General features: G+C 35.0%; 1 protein-coding gene across 4 annotated transcripts in view; it reads right to left on the bottom strand.

The window, feature by feature from the left end:
* TDRD3 (tudor domain containing 3) overlaps positions 1-16570 on the bottom strand; it is a 160534-nt gene that overhangs the window by 85834 nt on the left and 58130 nt on the right. For 2 of the 4 annotated variants that reach the window (XM_077752472.1, XM_077752480.1), the window contains exon 4: positions 2298-2458. In XM_077752472.1, the coding sequence (XP_077608598.1) occupies positions 2298-2371 (74 nt within the window). In that variant the 5' untranslated portion in view covers positions 2372-2458. Of the gene's footprint in view, positions 1-2297; positions 2459-16570 lie in introns of those variants that run through there. The other 2 variants (XM_077752461.1, XM_077752467.1) reach the window with 1 other exon arrangement.

Genomic DNA, 16570 nt, shown 5'->3' with positions numbered 1-16570 from the left:
GGGGGGGGAGGGCGGGAAGAGAAACTAATGGGCATGGCATAGAAGAACTCCACCTATCACATTTCTTCCTACATAACTACCATCCCAAATCACCTAAGCTCTTCCAAATAGAACTTTTCACTCATTTGTTTTCAAGATACCATATCTCTGCATGTGCTATTCCCCCTCTCACCTCTTCAAAACACCTTTTCCTATTTTAAGTCTCATTTCTGGCTCCCTGAAGTAGAGTTAAATTTCTAGACTACCAATCCTTTCAGTTGATATATTTATTATAACTTGTGTGCCTATGTGCCTACTGCTTTTGCAGAGGAACTACTGGGAGGCAAAATCTAAACTTTTTTTTTTTTACCTTTGTACCTCCACTCACTTAGGAAAAGAGTATGGTCTAAGATTTACATTAAGTGAAAAAGCTCAAAAGACCCAGAACAGCAAACACCAAACATGAGCATATAAAATGACATAGCAAGTGCCCAATGAAAACTGCCACCTCATAAAACTGCTCAATTTGAACTAATAGGGTACTGAGGATAAAGTCCTTCTCAGTGCTTTTATCCATTCCAACTAATATGACTCTAAAAGCCTTTCATAGAAACACTAGCAGAACAGTGAAACTGGACCCCCATCTCACAACCTCACAAAAATTAACTCAAAATGGGCCAAAGACTTAACTGTGAGACCTACTACCATAAAGCCCCTAGAAGAGAACATAGAGAAGAAGATTATCAGTAATGGTCTTGGCAATGAATTTTTGGATATGACACCCAACGCCCAAAAACAAAAGCAAAAATCAACAAATGGGCTTGATGACTCAAAAGCTTCTGCAAAGCAAAAGAAACAACAAAATGAAAAGACAACATACAGAATTGGAGTAATTTTTGCAAACTATATATTAGATGAGGGATTAACCTCCAAAATATATGAAGAACTCTGTCAACATAATAAAAAACAATCTGATTAAAAAATGAGAAGAACTAAACAGACATTTTTCCAAAAAGGACATCAAAATGACCAACAATCATGTAAAATTTGCTCAATTTTCCTACTCACCAGGGAAATGCCAATCAAAACCACAATGAGATATCACCTCACACTTCTTAGAATGGTTATCATCAAGAACACAAAAGACAACAGATGTTGGTGAGGATGTGGTAGAAAGGGAACTTTTATACACTGTTGGTAGATAGTGTAAATTGGGCCAACCACTATGGAAAACAATATGGAGATTCCTCAAAAATTAAAATTAGATCTACCACACAATTCAGCCGTTCCACTTTTGGGTATATACCCAAAGGAAATAAAAACAGGATTTGACAACAAATATGCACTCCCATGTCTACTGCAATATTATTCACAATCTGGGAAGAACTAAAATGAATGGATAATAAAGATGTGGTACATACACACAATAGAATATTATTCGGCATGAGAAAGGAGAATATCCTATTTGCAATAACATGAATGGATCTTGAACATAAGCAAGATAATTCAGACAGAGAAAGACTGTATGATATCATTTACATATAGAATCCAAATAAGTTATACCTATAAAAAGAGACTAAAATGGTGTTATCAGAGAATGGCAGAGAGGGATAAGATTAATGGCATTTAAGAGTACAAACTTATAATGAGCAGTATATAAGCCATAGAAATCTAATATGCAGTATAATAAACACAAATGATAGTATTAAACTATAATCATGTATTGTGATAAATTGTTATGTTAGCAATAATATATAAGTGTATCAAAGTAACATGCTGTATAATTAAACTTACACAATGTTACACATTAACTTTATTCAAATAAAAATAAAAACTTCTCATAAAAATAGCCAAAAGAAGAATGTGGAAAATTGTTTGCTATGAAGTAAGTTCCTTTTCCTCTGAGAAAGTGGAGTGGCACATCTCTGTAGCTTCTATCACTTCCTAAGAAAATTCACTTATCTACAAAACTCGTCTAGTGTGATGGACACAGCTGTCAAAGAAGCAGCAGTAACATATTCAAAGACATTCTGTTTTTCTTGAAAACTTCTGAATAACCCAAAATTTGCTGGAAAAACTTTCCATACAAAACCAACTTACATTTGTTTTTATAATTTATATTTAAGGAAGGAGTAGGTAATTGCATTCCTAACTATTTTCCTATACAGATAAAGCATAAATACAAACACTCTTCAATAGCTTCTGAAAATTATAATATGCACTTAAGAGTTCATTTCTTCTTTCCAAAATTTGTAAAACAAAATCCATTCTGAACAGCACCTTCAAACTCTGTGAGAATATACAAAGCAAAGTTTCACCTTATTTTTGACATAAAACTAAATTCAACAGCTGTGCAACTTATGTGCCCATCAGTCATCTGCAAACGCAGCATTCTTGGTGCAGCCTGAGATTCTTCATTGTCCTTTGGGGCAGCAACATTGCGAATTTTCTGAATTTGCAAAACACATGGACCTTCAAGCTGTCAAAACACAAAGGAATAAATATCACTTTCTAGCCATGGCTTTGTTTTTCATTTATTGTGTTTCTTTTTTCCTGTATGATTTATAAGAATTTCAATTAAATAAAGTCAAAAGTGAAATTATGTTGCATACATCAGGGTTTGGGGGAGACCCTTCAAAAGGGTCTTCTGAATTCATTTTCAGAAAGTAATGAGAAAACTTTAGGAAAAGAAAGTTGTGTTTATGGATTAAAGGTGTTTAAAGTTAAATGGTTTTAACGTTATGTGCTCTAGATTAATCACATATACACACCCCCAATCTCCTCCCATGTACATTAAAGGACAATCTGGAACTAAAGAACTTGGTAATTTTTTAAGGGACATAGACTTTATAGCACCAGTTGGAAGAAATGCTTACTGTTTAAAAACATCAAGTTTAAAGTACACCCACCCTCTTCTGGCATTAATGAAGAATACAATACGCCAAAATTTAAACCATATAGAGTTCAAGAAGTATGAGCTGTACCTGACTTATTTTCACATTATCTTTTCAAGCAAATTTAAATCTAATTCCTGGACATGTTTCAAAGACAAAAATAAAATTGACGGCCTAACTGGCTATTAAAATTTTTATGTAATAAAATACTTATGATATAATTGGGAAATATGGTAAAATCTGCTTACATGCCTGAAAAATAACTTTACCACAAAGTAGTATTTTCCACATTATAAAATATTACACCTTTAAGGATATATCATACATACAAAGGAAAAAAAAAGACTACATTTTTGTTAAATAGTCTTTTAAGAAAAATCTGTGCACATTAATTTAATTTATATTTTTAGCAAAGCAAATGTGAAATGATTGACATTTACATTTAATTTCTCAAGTAAGCATGTTTCAAGTTAACAAATTTCTACATTATGTTCACCAGTATTTTGCCTACAGAGGAGTAATCTTGTTATAAATTTAGTCCTAAAGAATATAGAGACAAGAGACTAAAATTTCATCTAATTTTCAGTTATAAAAATAATTCCAAGTTAAGGCAACTCCAAAACCCTTAACAAGTACAGATTAGCTGCTAGTTCAGGATGAACTTTTTCTTTTGCTTTGTTGATGTCATTAAAATAAGGACCTTTACATTAAACCATAGGCAGATTATGATTATTGTAATGTTTATCATTCTCTTTATTTTACTACTCTCAGTATTTTTTGCTTAGACTTTGACATACATGTAGCATGTGCTGTCCAATATGGTCCACCAACCGCATGCAACTATTTGAATTTTTATCTAAATTAATGAAAACTAAAAGAAATGTGAAATTAATTCTTGAGTCACATTAGCCATATTTCAAATGTTCTGTACATGGACATCACAGATATAAAGTATCTATATCGCTACAAAAAAGTTCTGTTAGACGATCAGAAATTATCTAGTACTAGGTGTTCCAAAGTGACACTCATGCATCCAAGGGAGAGTATATCCATTGAACTCTGAGAGTAAAACACTTGCTTCTATATAATTCTTAGTAAGAAAGAAATGGAACTTTCCTAGTATTACTTATCCAGACTGACAAGGGTACCGTGACTTGGTCCATATGACATATAGATCACCACGCATCTTTACAGAACTGGGGAGTTCTACATCCCAAGAGGGTTGAGAGAACACCTTTGCTGATTTTGTTTGCTTTCAATGTGTTGTAATAAACTGCCTTTTATTTGTGTTCAGCTAAATGGATATATAGATTATATTGCTTACTTTTAACCTCTCTTACTTATAAAATAGACAAGTAGCTTTCAGATTCTACCAAAGAAACAAAAATTGAAGATAACGTCAATGACACAAACACAGGGTGGGAAAATAACCATTTTGAGGACCTTCTACATACATCCTAGTTGACCATGGGAACAAAAAGCTGGGGAATATCGGAAGTAATACCTACCCCCAACTCCTGATATTTCCTAGCAACAAGTTTATTTATTTTTTTAATGTTTGTTTGTTTTTGAGAGAGAGAGCTAGAACGTGAGTGGGGGAGGGGCAGAGAGAGCCAGAGACAGAATTGAAAATGGGACTCAGGCTCTAAACTGTCAGCACAGAGCCCAACACTGGGCTCAAACCCACAAGACATGAGATCATGACCTGAGCCAAAGCTAGATGCGTACCTGACTGAGCCACCCAAGTGCCCCAAGTCTACTTATTAACTTATTCCAATTCCTGGCCTCATTGGCCCTTTTAGTGCATTGAATAGTGGCCCCTCCAAAAGATACATCTACTGGAACCTGTAAATGTAACCTATTTGGGAAAAGGAAATGCAAGCATAACTTAGGTCAAGATCTAAAGATGAGACCATTCAGAATTAGAATGGGCTGGAAATTCAGTGATGAGCATCCTTACAAGGTTAAGAGGAAATAAACACGCAGTATAAATACACACAGAAAGATGTGTGGTGTAAAGGCCATGTAGAGATGCAAGCAAAAATTGGAAGTTCACATCTATAAGGCAAAGGATGCCAAGGATTACCCACAGCTACGAATTACTACAAGAGAGGCACGAAACAAATTTTCCCTCAGAGCCTCCAAAGGAACCAAAGTTGCTGACACTTTGATTTTAGTTTTATCATTTTTCATTTTTTTAAAAACTTTTAAATGTTTTTATTTCTGAGAGAGAGAGAGGCAGTGTGATTGGGGAGGGTCAGAGAGAGGGGGAGACACAGAATCTGAAGCAGGCTCCAGGCTCTGAGCTAGCCGTCAGCACCGAGCCCGATGGGGGGCTCGAACCCACAGACCAGGAGATCATGACCCAAGCCAAAGTCGGACACTTAACCAACTGAGCCACCCAGGTGCCCCATGATACTTCGATTTTAGACTTCTGGACAACAGAACCGTAACAAGATATATTTCTGTGTTTCAGGTCATCAGGTTTGTGGTAGTTTGTTATAGGAACCTTAGGAAACTAATGCACCCATTATGGAATGACTGACTCATTTGACTGGGAAGAATATACTGTATATACTGGACTCATCTTCACTTTTCTTTTTCTTGGGATCTAGCTAGGAATCCTGAGGTGGGAGGTATTACTCAGCCTCTTCACTGGGTTGGCACTACTATGAAGGAATGTGTAAGTCTCCCTGGTTCAGTTAATAGGTCCATTCAGGTCTTCGACTAAACCGTATCTTTCAAAGTAATTTTTTATTAATAATAAAGTTGATATTTTGATTCACATCTCCCACTCTTCACTTCTCGATTGATTCAAAAGCTAAGTGGAAAAAGAGGTACTATTTATTAGACTCCTCTTAGAAACTCCTAAATTATACGGTCTTGTGATAATCACTTCTCAATGTGTATCATCAAGCCTTAATATTAGTGATTCCACAATTTAGAAAGATTCTATAAGGAAGCCAGCAGATAATGATTTTTTTCATTATTATGTTTACAAAATTCAGTTTACTATACTCTGTAGAAAACAGAATACAGAAGTATGGGACTTAAATAAAACACAAATAGGAGAATAAAATGCTATAGTTCTAAGATTATAAATGCTAACTTTAAACCCTGAATCTGAAATCATCTAAAGGCATCCATCCACACAACTGAATGAGATTTAGACTCAAAATCTGTGTCCAACTAGTGTAAAGGGTGACCCTAAGGTGAAAGAAAGAAAGAAAGAAAGAAAGAAAGAAAGAAAGAAAGAAAGAAAGAAAGAAAGAAAGAAGGAAGGAAGGAAAGAAGGAAGGAAAGAAAGAAATTTTAAGTGAAAGTAATAAAAAACAGAGATTACTCTTTGCCCAAGATTTCTTTAATGTCCAATTTTCTGTTTTGCCTAAGTAATAAGGAACAGGTAAAAGAAATGACTGTGAAAAGTTTAAATAGGTAAAAAGAATTCATCATTGTCTTTCCAGGTAAAGATTTCTAATCATAATAAATGATATCAAGTATCTGCCAGGAATATTATCTGAGGCCCCAAAAAATCCACCCAGGCTTCATTCCTTTCTCTTTCTAAAAAGATGGATATATCTGTAATCTGCACTCCTAACCAGTCATATAAACTGATATGGAATACCAAATTTAAATGACTCTATTAGTTTATTACTTTACTGGTCACAGCAAATAGCACTTCTGTTTATCAAACAGACTCTCTAAAGGCTGGATGACATGGAACGAGTTATCAACAGTCTGATCACACCTGGAAAAACTGTTGAAACTGTAATTTTTTAGAACTCTAGAAACCATTTAAGTTTAGACAGTTATTATACTTATTGTGAAATATATGCTAGCCATTTCTTTTTATAATCTTATCAATTTCCTTGAGAAATAAATTTGCTCCTTCAAAACCTAACAACATAAGCATCACATCTCCATCAACCCTAGACACAGGGTCCTCTGAGTATATTAATTATGACAGAATCTATGGATAAGTTCTGATCTATTTTCCAACATTGTTGCAAAGTGAGTTAAAATTAACAGAATAAAAACAGTTCCATCCTCCATAGTCGTTTTAAGTACTTAAAATCATAATTCATTTCATTCTTTATCACTACTTTCAAAGCTTCAATAAGACTTTCTAGGGTTCATTTTGTTTTCATTCACGTGTATCTAGGGAAGTTTTTGGCTAGACTATTCATATCTCTACCTTAGGGTCCAAGCAACTGGGCAAATGATTCCAGAAAGCCACCTTGAAAGAAGAAATAGTGGTTCTGCTTTACCTACTTTAAAAGCCTGAAGAACAAGCTTTAAATAGCATTTATGATGCTCTCTTTCTTAACCTACTTCTTTGCCTTAATATCATTAATATCTTAATATTTCAACAATATTTTATTTTAATAAACACAAGGGTAGGGGAGGAAAAGATCACAGGGAAAAAAGTATGATTTGTCACACTCTGTACTATTATAAGGATAATATCAGATTCAAGAAAACTAGAGGGAAAGGTAACTCTATATAATGTTAGAAATTCTAGAACATTCCTCACATCATCCAGTCAGGCATCTATGTTAAGTCTCAATTTGGAAGGCATTTTCCTCCAGAGAAGATCTATGTTTGCTTCTGGTAGTAACAGCATTGCAATTGAGAGAGTCTCAACTGGGCTAGTGGAAAAGTAGCAAAATTAATCTTAGCCAAAACCTCAACTCACTGAAGTTAGGAGCACCCTCACTAGCTCCACATATCCCTTCTAGAAGAAAGCACTGCTGATTCAGGTGCCCAGAATTTCCATACAGAAAAATCAAGAAACATGAAATCACAAGAAAATACCTAAAAGACTCACAAACAAGCCACAAAGCATGAGAATCATAAAAACAAAACAAAAAACAATGAATAAATTTAAGTCTCTAAGGCCTGGAGAATTTGCAATTATCAAAAACAGAGTATAAAATAATAAGCCTAGTCTAGAAAATTTATATAGAGTTATGAACCTAATAACTAGGGATCAAATATTCTTCTCAAGCAAACATACCACATTTACAAATATATATCAAGCTATAATATAAGCCTTTAGGAAATTCCAAACACAACTCTCACTCAGTTCAAATTCTCTGTTCACAGTATAACTAAATGAGAAATCTATAACAAAACGAAGACAAGGGCTCCTGGATGGCTCAGTCGGTTAAGCATCTGACTCTTGATTTTGGCTCACGTCACGATTTCCCGGTTCGTGAGATTGAGACCTGCATCAGGCTCTCTGCTGACAGTGTGGAGTCTGCTTAGACTCTCTCTCTCCTCTCTCTTCTTCCCACCCCCTTTCAAAATAAATAAACAAAAAGACAAATGATAATATTTTATGATTAAAACAGGCAAAGAATAAATGTAAACTGAAAAATGTTTAGAACTTAATGATTATGAAAATACCATGTATAAAACCTCTGGGATATAGTTAAAGCAGTGGGAGGAGAATAATTAATAGCTCACATTAGAAAACAGCAAAGAAAATGAGCTAAACTAACACGCTATGAAAAAAAACAACAGAATGAGCTACACCAAGGAGGAAGAAAGAAGATAATAAAAAGACATAAATGAATCAGCAAGCAAAAATACAAGGTTAGCAACGACTAATGAAACTACTACTGAACAAGACTGATCAAGAAGCAGAATAATGATGCAAATCAGTGATTTATAAACATCAAGATACTTTCATTAGCAGTGAAAAAATAAAAGCGAACTATGCATAGCAGTCTAAATGTCCATCGATTTATGAATGTAGTGAAAGAAGTGGTATATCCATGCAATGGAATACTATTCAGCAATCAATAGGAACAAACTACTGACACATTAACGTCAAAAAATTATATAAAGTGAAAGAAGCCAGATGCAAGAGAGTAGATTTGGTGTGATTCTACCCAGGAGTCAACAGAAGGCAAATTTATAAAGAAAGCATAAAAGAATAAATATACAGATATAGTTTTAAGAGTATTAACTACAGGGTAGCAGAATTTAAGATCTACAATTATCACACAGGAAAAAAGTAATTTTTTAAAAACACATTATAAGAATAAAAATAAAATACTCCAGGAATAAAGCTTACAAAAGATACAAGACCTATATGCTTTTAATAAATTATAAAACTATGGGAAACTAAGTAAAGAGATACATCTAGAGTGTGCTACAGGCAGCCCATACCAGTTTACAAGAGCCTATCGTGCACATTTCTTCCTAATTCTTGCATCGATGATTTCATGGTGTAGCTTATAACCAAACATGGTAGTAATATTTGTGTAGCAAATGCTACATATCAGGGCTTTTTTTCTTCTCTTGACAGAAGCAGGTTATAAATCCTTCACTGGTAATGTGATATCATAAAGATGTCAACCATCTTTAATAGCTCATCTGCAAAAGCAATTCAATTTCAATCAAAATCCCAACATATTTCAAGAAACTTGCTCATTTGATCCTCAAATTTATATGGGGGTGGGCATGGGCAGGGAAAGAATAGCCTAAGGAAGAATAACATATTTTAAAATCACAAGATTAGAAAAATTTGATAATTTCAAGTGTCACAAATGATATAGATTAATGGTATCTTGCATACACGATTGAAGTTCATATAACTCTGGTACAACTACTTTGAAAAATAATTTGGCATAATCTTATAAAGTCAAACACTTGCTTAGCTCTAGCACATAATAATTCAATCCCTGGTTATGTCCCCCGGAGAAACTCACATACATGCATCAGGAAAAACCTACATATTTGTTCCTAGGAGTGCATCTATTATCAAAACAAAAGAAAAAGAAAAGCACCTAAATATCCATCAATGGAAGAATGAATAAGTAAACTGAGGTATATTTACACAGTTTAATATTACATAGAAAAGAAAATAAATGAATAATAGCTATATGCAACACGGACATCTGTTAGAAATTCAACACTGAATGATGAAAGCAGATAATACATTATCATCTTATAAAGCTTAAAAACGAAACTATTGTTTGGGAATAATTATCTATGTAACTAAAATATTTTTAAAAGTCGAGTGAAGCTGAACTCCCAGCAATCAGCCCGTGGCGTGGGAGGGGAAGCACTAGGGCACGTAAGCAGGCACAGTGGTACGTAACATTCATGCTCCTATATCAGGCTGAGGCTTCACAGGTACTCACTTCATTATTAAGCTTTAAAACATCTACGTTTGTATATATCAAATGTGACATTAAAATAGTTCAATAATTTTAATTATATTTTGAAATTAAGACATTGGGTAGTTCAAAGAAATGTCAGGAGAATGAAAGAACTGGGTCTGCCACCTACACAGGGGAAAAACCACTCACAAGCAAACCAGAGAACTAGTCTGGGGGCAGCGGTGTACTGGTAAACCACTTCTGGGAAGGGGAGGGGACATGGAGAGGGGAGATAAGAAGCCTTGTATTTACAGCATTTGCCAATTTCCATGGCTGATATTAACTACCAGCTTGATGTTACTGAACTTGAAACCGGGAAGACATGCTGACCATCAGCGTCCACGAGCACACTGCAAGCAGCTAGCTGTACACCTTGTGCCCTCAGTCTCACCGGCCCTGGACGCTCACCCCAGCACTGCTGCAGCCACTACCTGGAGGCTCAATCTTGCTGTCACCCCTACGACTGGCAGAGAGCATGCGCCACAGCTCCTGCTTATTTGCGTGGGTAGCCCAAGTGAGGAACAGATCGCCTGGCTAGTAGAGCTGAGGTACACATGCATGGCGTAGCTGCAAAAGAGGCTGGGGAAAAAGTATCTCCCATTTTTGTCTTCTCCACCACCAAGACTCAAAAGATGGGAAGTTCCCCCAAACACAGGAAAAGAATTCAGGTTCTAGGAATCATAAATGTCCACTATACTTCTCTTCCACATATTGTTATCAGTCAAGATTTTGTCAAGCTCTATTTTTTACAGTTTGTACAATAAAGTAGGTTTTTAATCTTTCAAAATTTTCCAGATGAAATAATAATACTGAACATGGTGTGTGAATACATATGTGTGTGTGTGTGTGTGTGTACCTTCTACCCTAAGATTTAAAATATGTCCCTAACTGAGGATCTGCTCACTATTACCTCATTGAAAATCACATCTAAAACCTACCAGTCTAGTGAGGAAAGCAATCTCTCCACCTCACCGGGCTAAGACAGCTGCCCCTTCGTCACAGGTGCTTCTGACCTAGCATGTGTTTCACACTGAAGTTTCTTGATCTCTCATTAGGCTGTGTGTTCCAGCATGGCATGGGCTGTCCTGTGAATCTCTGCATCCCTTGAACTTATTAGCACAAATATACATTCAAAACTCCTTGATACATAAAGCATTTCCTTGTGTCTTTAGAATAATTTACCTCCAGATCTATACGATAGGATCATTGTGTATCTGAAATGACAGACAGTGGGTACCATACTCTGCCAGAGGTCACTCAGCTAGTAAGAGGCAGAATTAGAATTCAAATTTGGATCTGTCTTGCACCAAAGTCTGTCATCTTTCCATTACATATTCCAAAACTACAACATTTGTTACATAGAAAAGCAGATATAGGTAAAATGGCAATGGAAATATTAATGCTTAAAAATTAATTCTGCTCAAAAGGGGTCAAGAAAATTAGGAGGTAAGTGGCATTTGAGTAGGATTTGTAGAATAAACAGCAGTTTGGCTGGCAGCTGAGGGAAAGACATTTCACAAATAATGAAAGTGCTGCAGCAATAAAAGACAGATTTTAAGAAAGTTCCAGTTACTTCATCTCTGCAGTAAAAAAGAGTGCAGTAATCTTTTCTATTTTCAGTGTTCTTCTGAAGACTACATAGATAATGCATGTAAATTACTTAACCTGGGATCTGGCATAGAGTAATTTTCAGTAAAAAGGAGAAGGGGGAGAAAAGGAAGAGTTTGCTGAAAATCAGGGTTCTCCTAGATAAGATAGGATCTTGCACCAATAAAGACCAAGAGGAAAACAAGTCAAAAGCACTGGGGATACTGAAAAACAGGTTTGCAAAGGTAGTCCCTCATCCCTATCTCAAATTTTTCAAGTGATATTCACATACAGCGAGAGTAAATATTTTAAAATTAATAAAGAGTAAAAAAAAAAACCCTTTCTGAATCATAAATATGGTGATATTTACTAGAATAAGATCTTAAAGTTTCTAACTCTTAGAAATTTTAAAAACAGGATATTATAAAAGCCTATTAAGTGAGAAAAAGACATAATCTTGAAAAGGTTTTCCCAAACTTGAGATACCCGCAAAAAGCGTCAATTTATACATCAAAGTACAGCACAGAACACGTTTTCTCTTATGTTCAGAGCAATTACAGCAAATGAAATATGAGGAAAACAGTGAAGGACTCTCAGTCCAAAATAACCTGTCTACTAGCATATCATTTGCCTATTTCCACACCTCTATCCTTCACCTTGTTAGCTTTTTGTTCTCTGGGAGAATTAAAAAAATAAATAAATAAATAAAGTGAACAGAGTACACGGCTAATATTATTGTTTTGTGAGGTCATTTCTAAACTCCATAGTTCTATTAATAATTGCCAATGAGCACTTGTATTTATTTATTTATTTACCATGCTTTATTGCATAGTAAAATCAATGTTTTGGAGTAACCCACTGTTCTGAAACGTGTATGCTTAATTTTAACAACTCACTAGAAGAAACACTGACAAGCTGTATTTTTAGCACAGAATAAATTAACATACATAAAACATGATACAATTTTATTTAAATTAAAACTTAAAAACTGTTTTCAATTATTTTTTCTTTTTAAAAACATCTAATTTGCTAGGCTGCTGGTGAGAGGGCATTCACTTTGAATTTTAAGTCAGTGAAGACATCTTGTGGTTGATGTTGGTATTGCTGAAGCTTTGAGAAGGCGCATCATTTGTAAAATTAGGTCTTGACCCACAGCTTCATGTTTAAAAATTCACGTACAACCTGTCATTTCTAAAACTTAGAATATTTTCTTAAACTAATGTAAGGTAGGCACAGACTGCTTTCATGTTAGTTACTTTTCTGGTAAAAAACTTACACTCATCAGACCTACTCAAGTCTGCTGCCTAATCAACTAAAAAATAGCATTATAACAAAATCTGACATGTTCAAAAAACAGACTGCTTATTTAAATACTGTTTACTAAATATTGCCTACATCTTATGCACAGATTAAGATAATTTACAAATACTTTGCTTAATAACTATTGCCTCTATCTTATGCACAGATTAAAATAATTTATTTTGAATATACTTAAAATGTATTTTAAACATGAACTATAACAATAATTTAGTGACTGGAGCCATATGTTTACAAGGATTTAGTCATCATTAACATGGTAAAATGCTGGTTAATAAAGCATTTCAATAAAGGCACAAATAAAGTAGGTTTTACTGAATTAGTAATATCCAAAAAACACAAATAATTCAATTCATGTAAAAAACATATTCCTTAAGCATTTATTTAGCATAAAAATAGTTATATATTTACATAATATATGGAGTTCTGAACTAAAGGCAAATAAAATGAGCAATTCCTGTGGGTCAACTTCTAAAATTTCTATTAATATTATTTTTCAAAACACCTTCACGTATTAATACAAGTACTATGAAGAGAATTATAGTTAGTGCTGAAAGTAGGTAATTAAAGGAAAAATATAATGAAAGAAGAACAGAAAGGGATAGCCAACCATTGAAAAGGGCTTATTTTAGATCTTCTAATTTTATGCATAACCTAAAGTCACATTAAATGCATTAAGAATATTTTAAAAGATAAAATTTGGTACAGAAAATTCTACATTTAAAGATTTTAAGGTGTTTTTCATTGTTGTTGGCTACATTCAAAAGAAATCCTAAAGAGATTACTGTGCAGAATGCTGAAGCAAGGATGCTCTGATCAGGTGGAAAAGCAGACACAAGTCTCATCAGCAAAATCCCCACAAGCTTATAGCAGAGATGGGCTCTCAGAATCCCTGAAGACACACAAAGAACATGGAAAAACAATAACCCAGAAAGCTTTAAAAATTTCTTAAATAAACTAATGTAAGGTAGGCACAGACTGCTTTCATGTTAGTTACTTTTCTGATAAAGAACTTACACTCATCAGACCTACCCAAGATTGCTGCCTAAACTGGGCTTCTATAATCCAGAAGCTTGCTAAGTATGCTTTCTGGACCAGCAGAATCAATATCCCCTGGAAACTTGTCCAAAATACAAATTCTCAGGCTCTTCTCCAGTTCAATGGAATCAGAAACTTGGGGGAGGCAGGGGAGGGAGAAGAAAGCAGGCAAGAGTCTCTTTGACTCTAGCTGCAGCAATTTCTTATTCAACACATCTCCGGAGGCAAGGGAAACTAAAGCAAAAGTGAACTATCAGGACCTCATCAAAATAAAAAGCTTCTGCACTGAGAAGGAAACAATCAGCAAAACTAAACGGCAGCCATTGTAATGGGAGAAGATATTTGCAAATGACATATCAGATAAAGGGTTGGTGTCCAAAATCTATAAAGAACTTATCAAACTCAACACCCAAAAACACAAATAATTCCGTGAAGAAATGGGCTAAAGGCATGAACAGACACTTCTCCAAAGAAGACTTCCAGATGGCCAACACACATATGAAATGATGCTCAAAGTCACTCACCATCAGGGAAATACAAATCAAAACCACAATGAGATGCCACCTTACACCAGTCAGAATGGCTAACAATAACAGCTCAGTCAACCACAGATGCTAGTGAGGATGTGGAGAAAGAGGGATCTGTTCCCACTGCTGGTGAGAATGCAAACTAGTGCAGGCACTCTGGAAAACAGTATGGAGATTCCTCAAAAAATTTAAAATAGAACTACACTATGACCCAGCAATTGCACTACTAAGTACTTATCTAAGGGATATAGATATGCTGTTTTGAAGGGACACATGCACCCCAAAGTTTATAGCAGCACTACTTTCAACAATAGCCCAAGTACAGAAAGAGCCCAAATGTCCATGGATAAAGAAGATATATGTATCCATATATATATCTATACACACACACACAAACACACACACACAATGGAGTATTAAGCGGCAATCAAAAAGAATGAAATCTTGCCATTTGCAACTACGTGGATAGAACTAGAGGGTATTATGCTAAGTGAAATTAGGCAGTCAGAGAAAGACAAATGTCATATGACTTCACTCATGAGGACTTTAAGATACAAAACAGATGAACATAAGGGAAGGGAAGCAAAAATAATATAAAAACCAGGAGAGGGACAAAAACATAAAAGACTCTTAAATACGGAGAACAAACAGAGTGTTACTGGAGGGATTGTAAGTGGGGGGAGAGGCTAAATGAGTAAGGGGCATTAAGGAATCCTGAAATCCTGTGCTGATAGCTCAGAGCCTGAAGCTTGCTTTGGATTCAGTGTCTCCCTCTCTCTCTGTCCCTTCCCTGCTCTCTCTCTCTCAAAAATAAATAAACATTTAAAAAATTTTAAAGATAAACTAGATAAGATCAGAAACTCTGATGGTTCCTTCCAGCTAAATGATTACCATCATTTACATAAATGGATTAATATTTGAGAAATGTGAGAAAATTTTAAAAATCTGATAACTATATTAAATATCTATTAAATATCCAAGTTAAAATTATAAGGCTATTATTCTAACTCAAAACATACACACTGAAAGTATTTATTTAAGTTATAGGTAATGATGTTTTTTAAAAGTTCATAAAGAGATGGGGGGGCGCCTGGGTGGCTTGGTCAGTTAAGTGTCTGACTTTGGCTCAGGTCATCGTCTCTCAGTCTATGGGTTTGAGTCTCGCATCAGGCTTTGTGCTGACAGCCCGGAGCCTGCTTTGGCTTCTATGTCTCTCTCTCTCTCTCTCTGCCTCACCCCTCCCCCAACTTGTGTTCTATCTCTCAAAAATAATGTTAAAAAATTTTATTTAAAATGTTCAAAGTGACCAACAGCACAAAAATTCTTGGCTGACACAATTTACATATATTTTCAAATTAAAAGAAGAAATTGAAAATAAATACATAATAAGTAAAAGACTGAGTAGTTGTAATCTAAAAACTGTATCCCCAGGAGTCCTGATACCTAGGGTCACATGTACACCAATGTTGACAGCAGCGCTTTCAACAACAGCCAAATTACAGAAAGAGCCCAAATGTCCATCAACTGATGAGTGGCTAAAGAAGATGTGGTTTATATATACAATGGAATACTACTTGGCAATGAGAAAGAATGAAATCCTGCCATTTGCAGCAATGTGGATGGAATTGGAGGGTATTATGCTAAGTGAAATAAGTCAGTCAGAGAAAGAAAGACATCGTATGTTTTCACTCATATCTGGATCTTGAGAAACTTAACAGAAGACTATGGGGGGAAGGAAAGGGGAAAAATAGTTTCAAACAGAGAGAGAGCCAAACCATAAGAGACTCTTAAATGAGTCTTAAATAAGACATTTTAATGTCTCTTAAATAAGAGACAGAGAACAAACTGAAGGTTGATGTTCTTCATCAAGGGGATCATGTTCTTCATGAAGGGGATGGGGAAGAGAAAAGTGGGTGATGGGCAATGAGGAGGGCACTTGTTGGGATGAGCCCTGGGTGTTGTATGTAAGCCAATTTGACAATAAATTATATTTTAAAAATATAAATAAATAAATAAAAATAAAAATTGTATCCCCAGATTTTGAAAAGATCACTGA

Source organism: Crocuta crocuta, unplaced genomic scaffold (genome assembly GCF_008692635.1).
Source record: "Crocuta crocuta isolate KB4526 unplaced genomic scaffold, BGI_CrCroc_1.0 scaffold376, whole genome shotgun sequence".
NCBI lineage: Eukaryota > Metazoa > Chordata > Mammalia > Carnivora > Hyaenidae > Crocuta > Crocuta crocuta.
The sequence above is the reverse complement of the archived record's forward strand: the minus strand, read 5'-3'. Positions and strand labels throughout refer to the sequence as shown.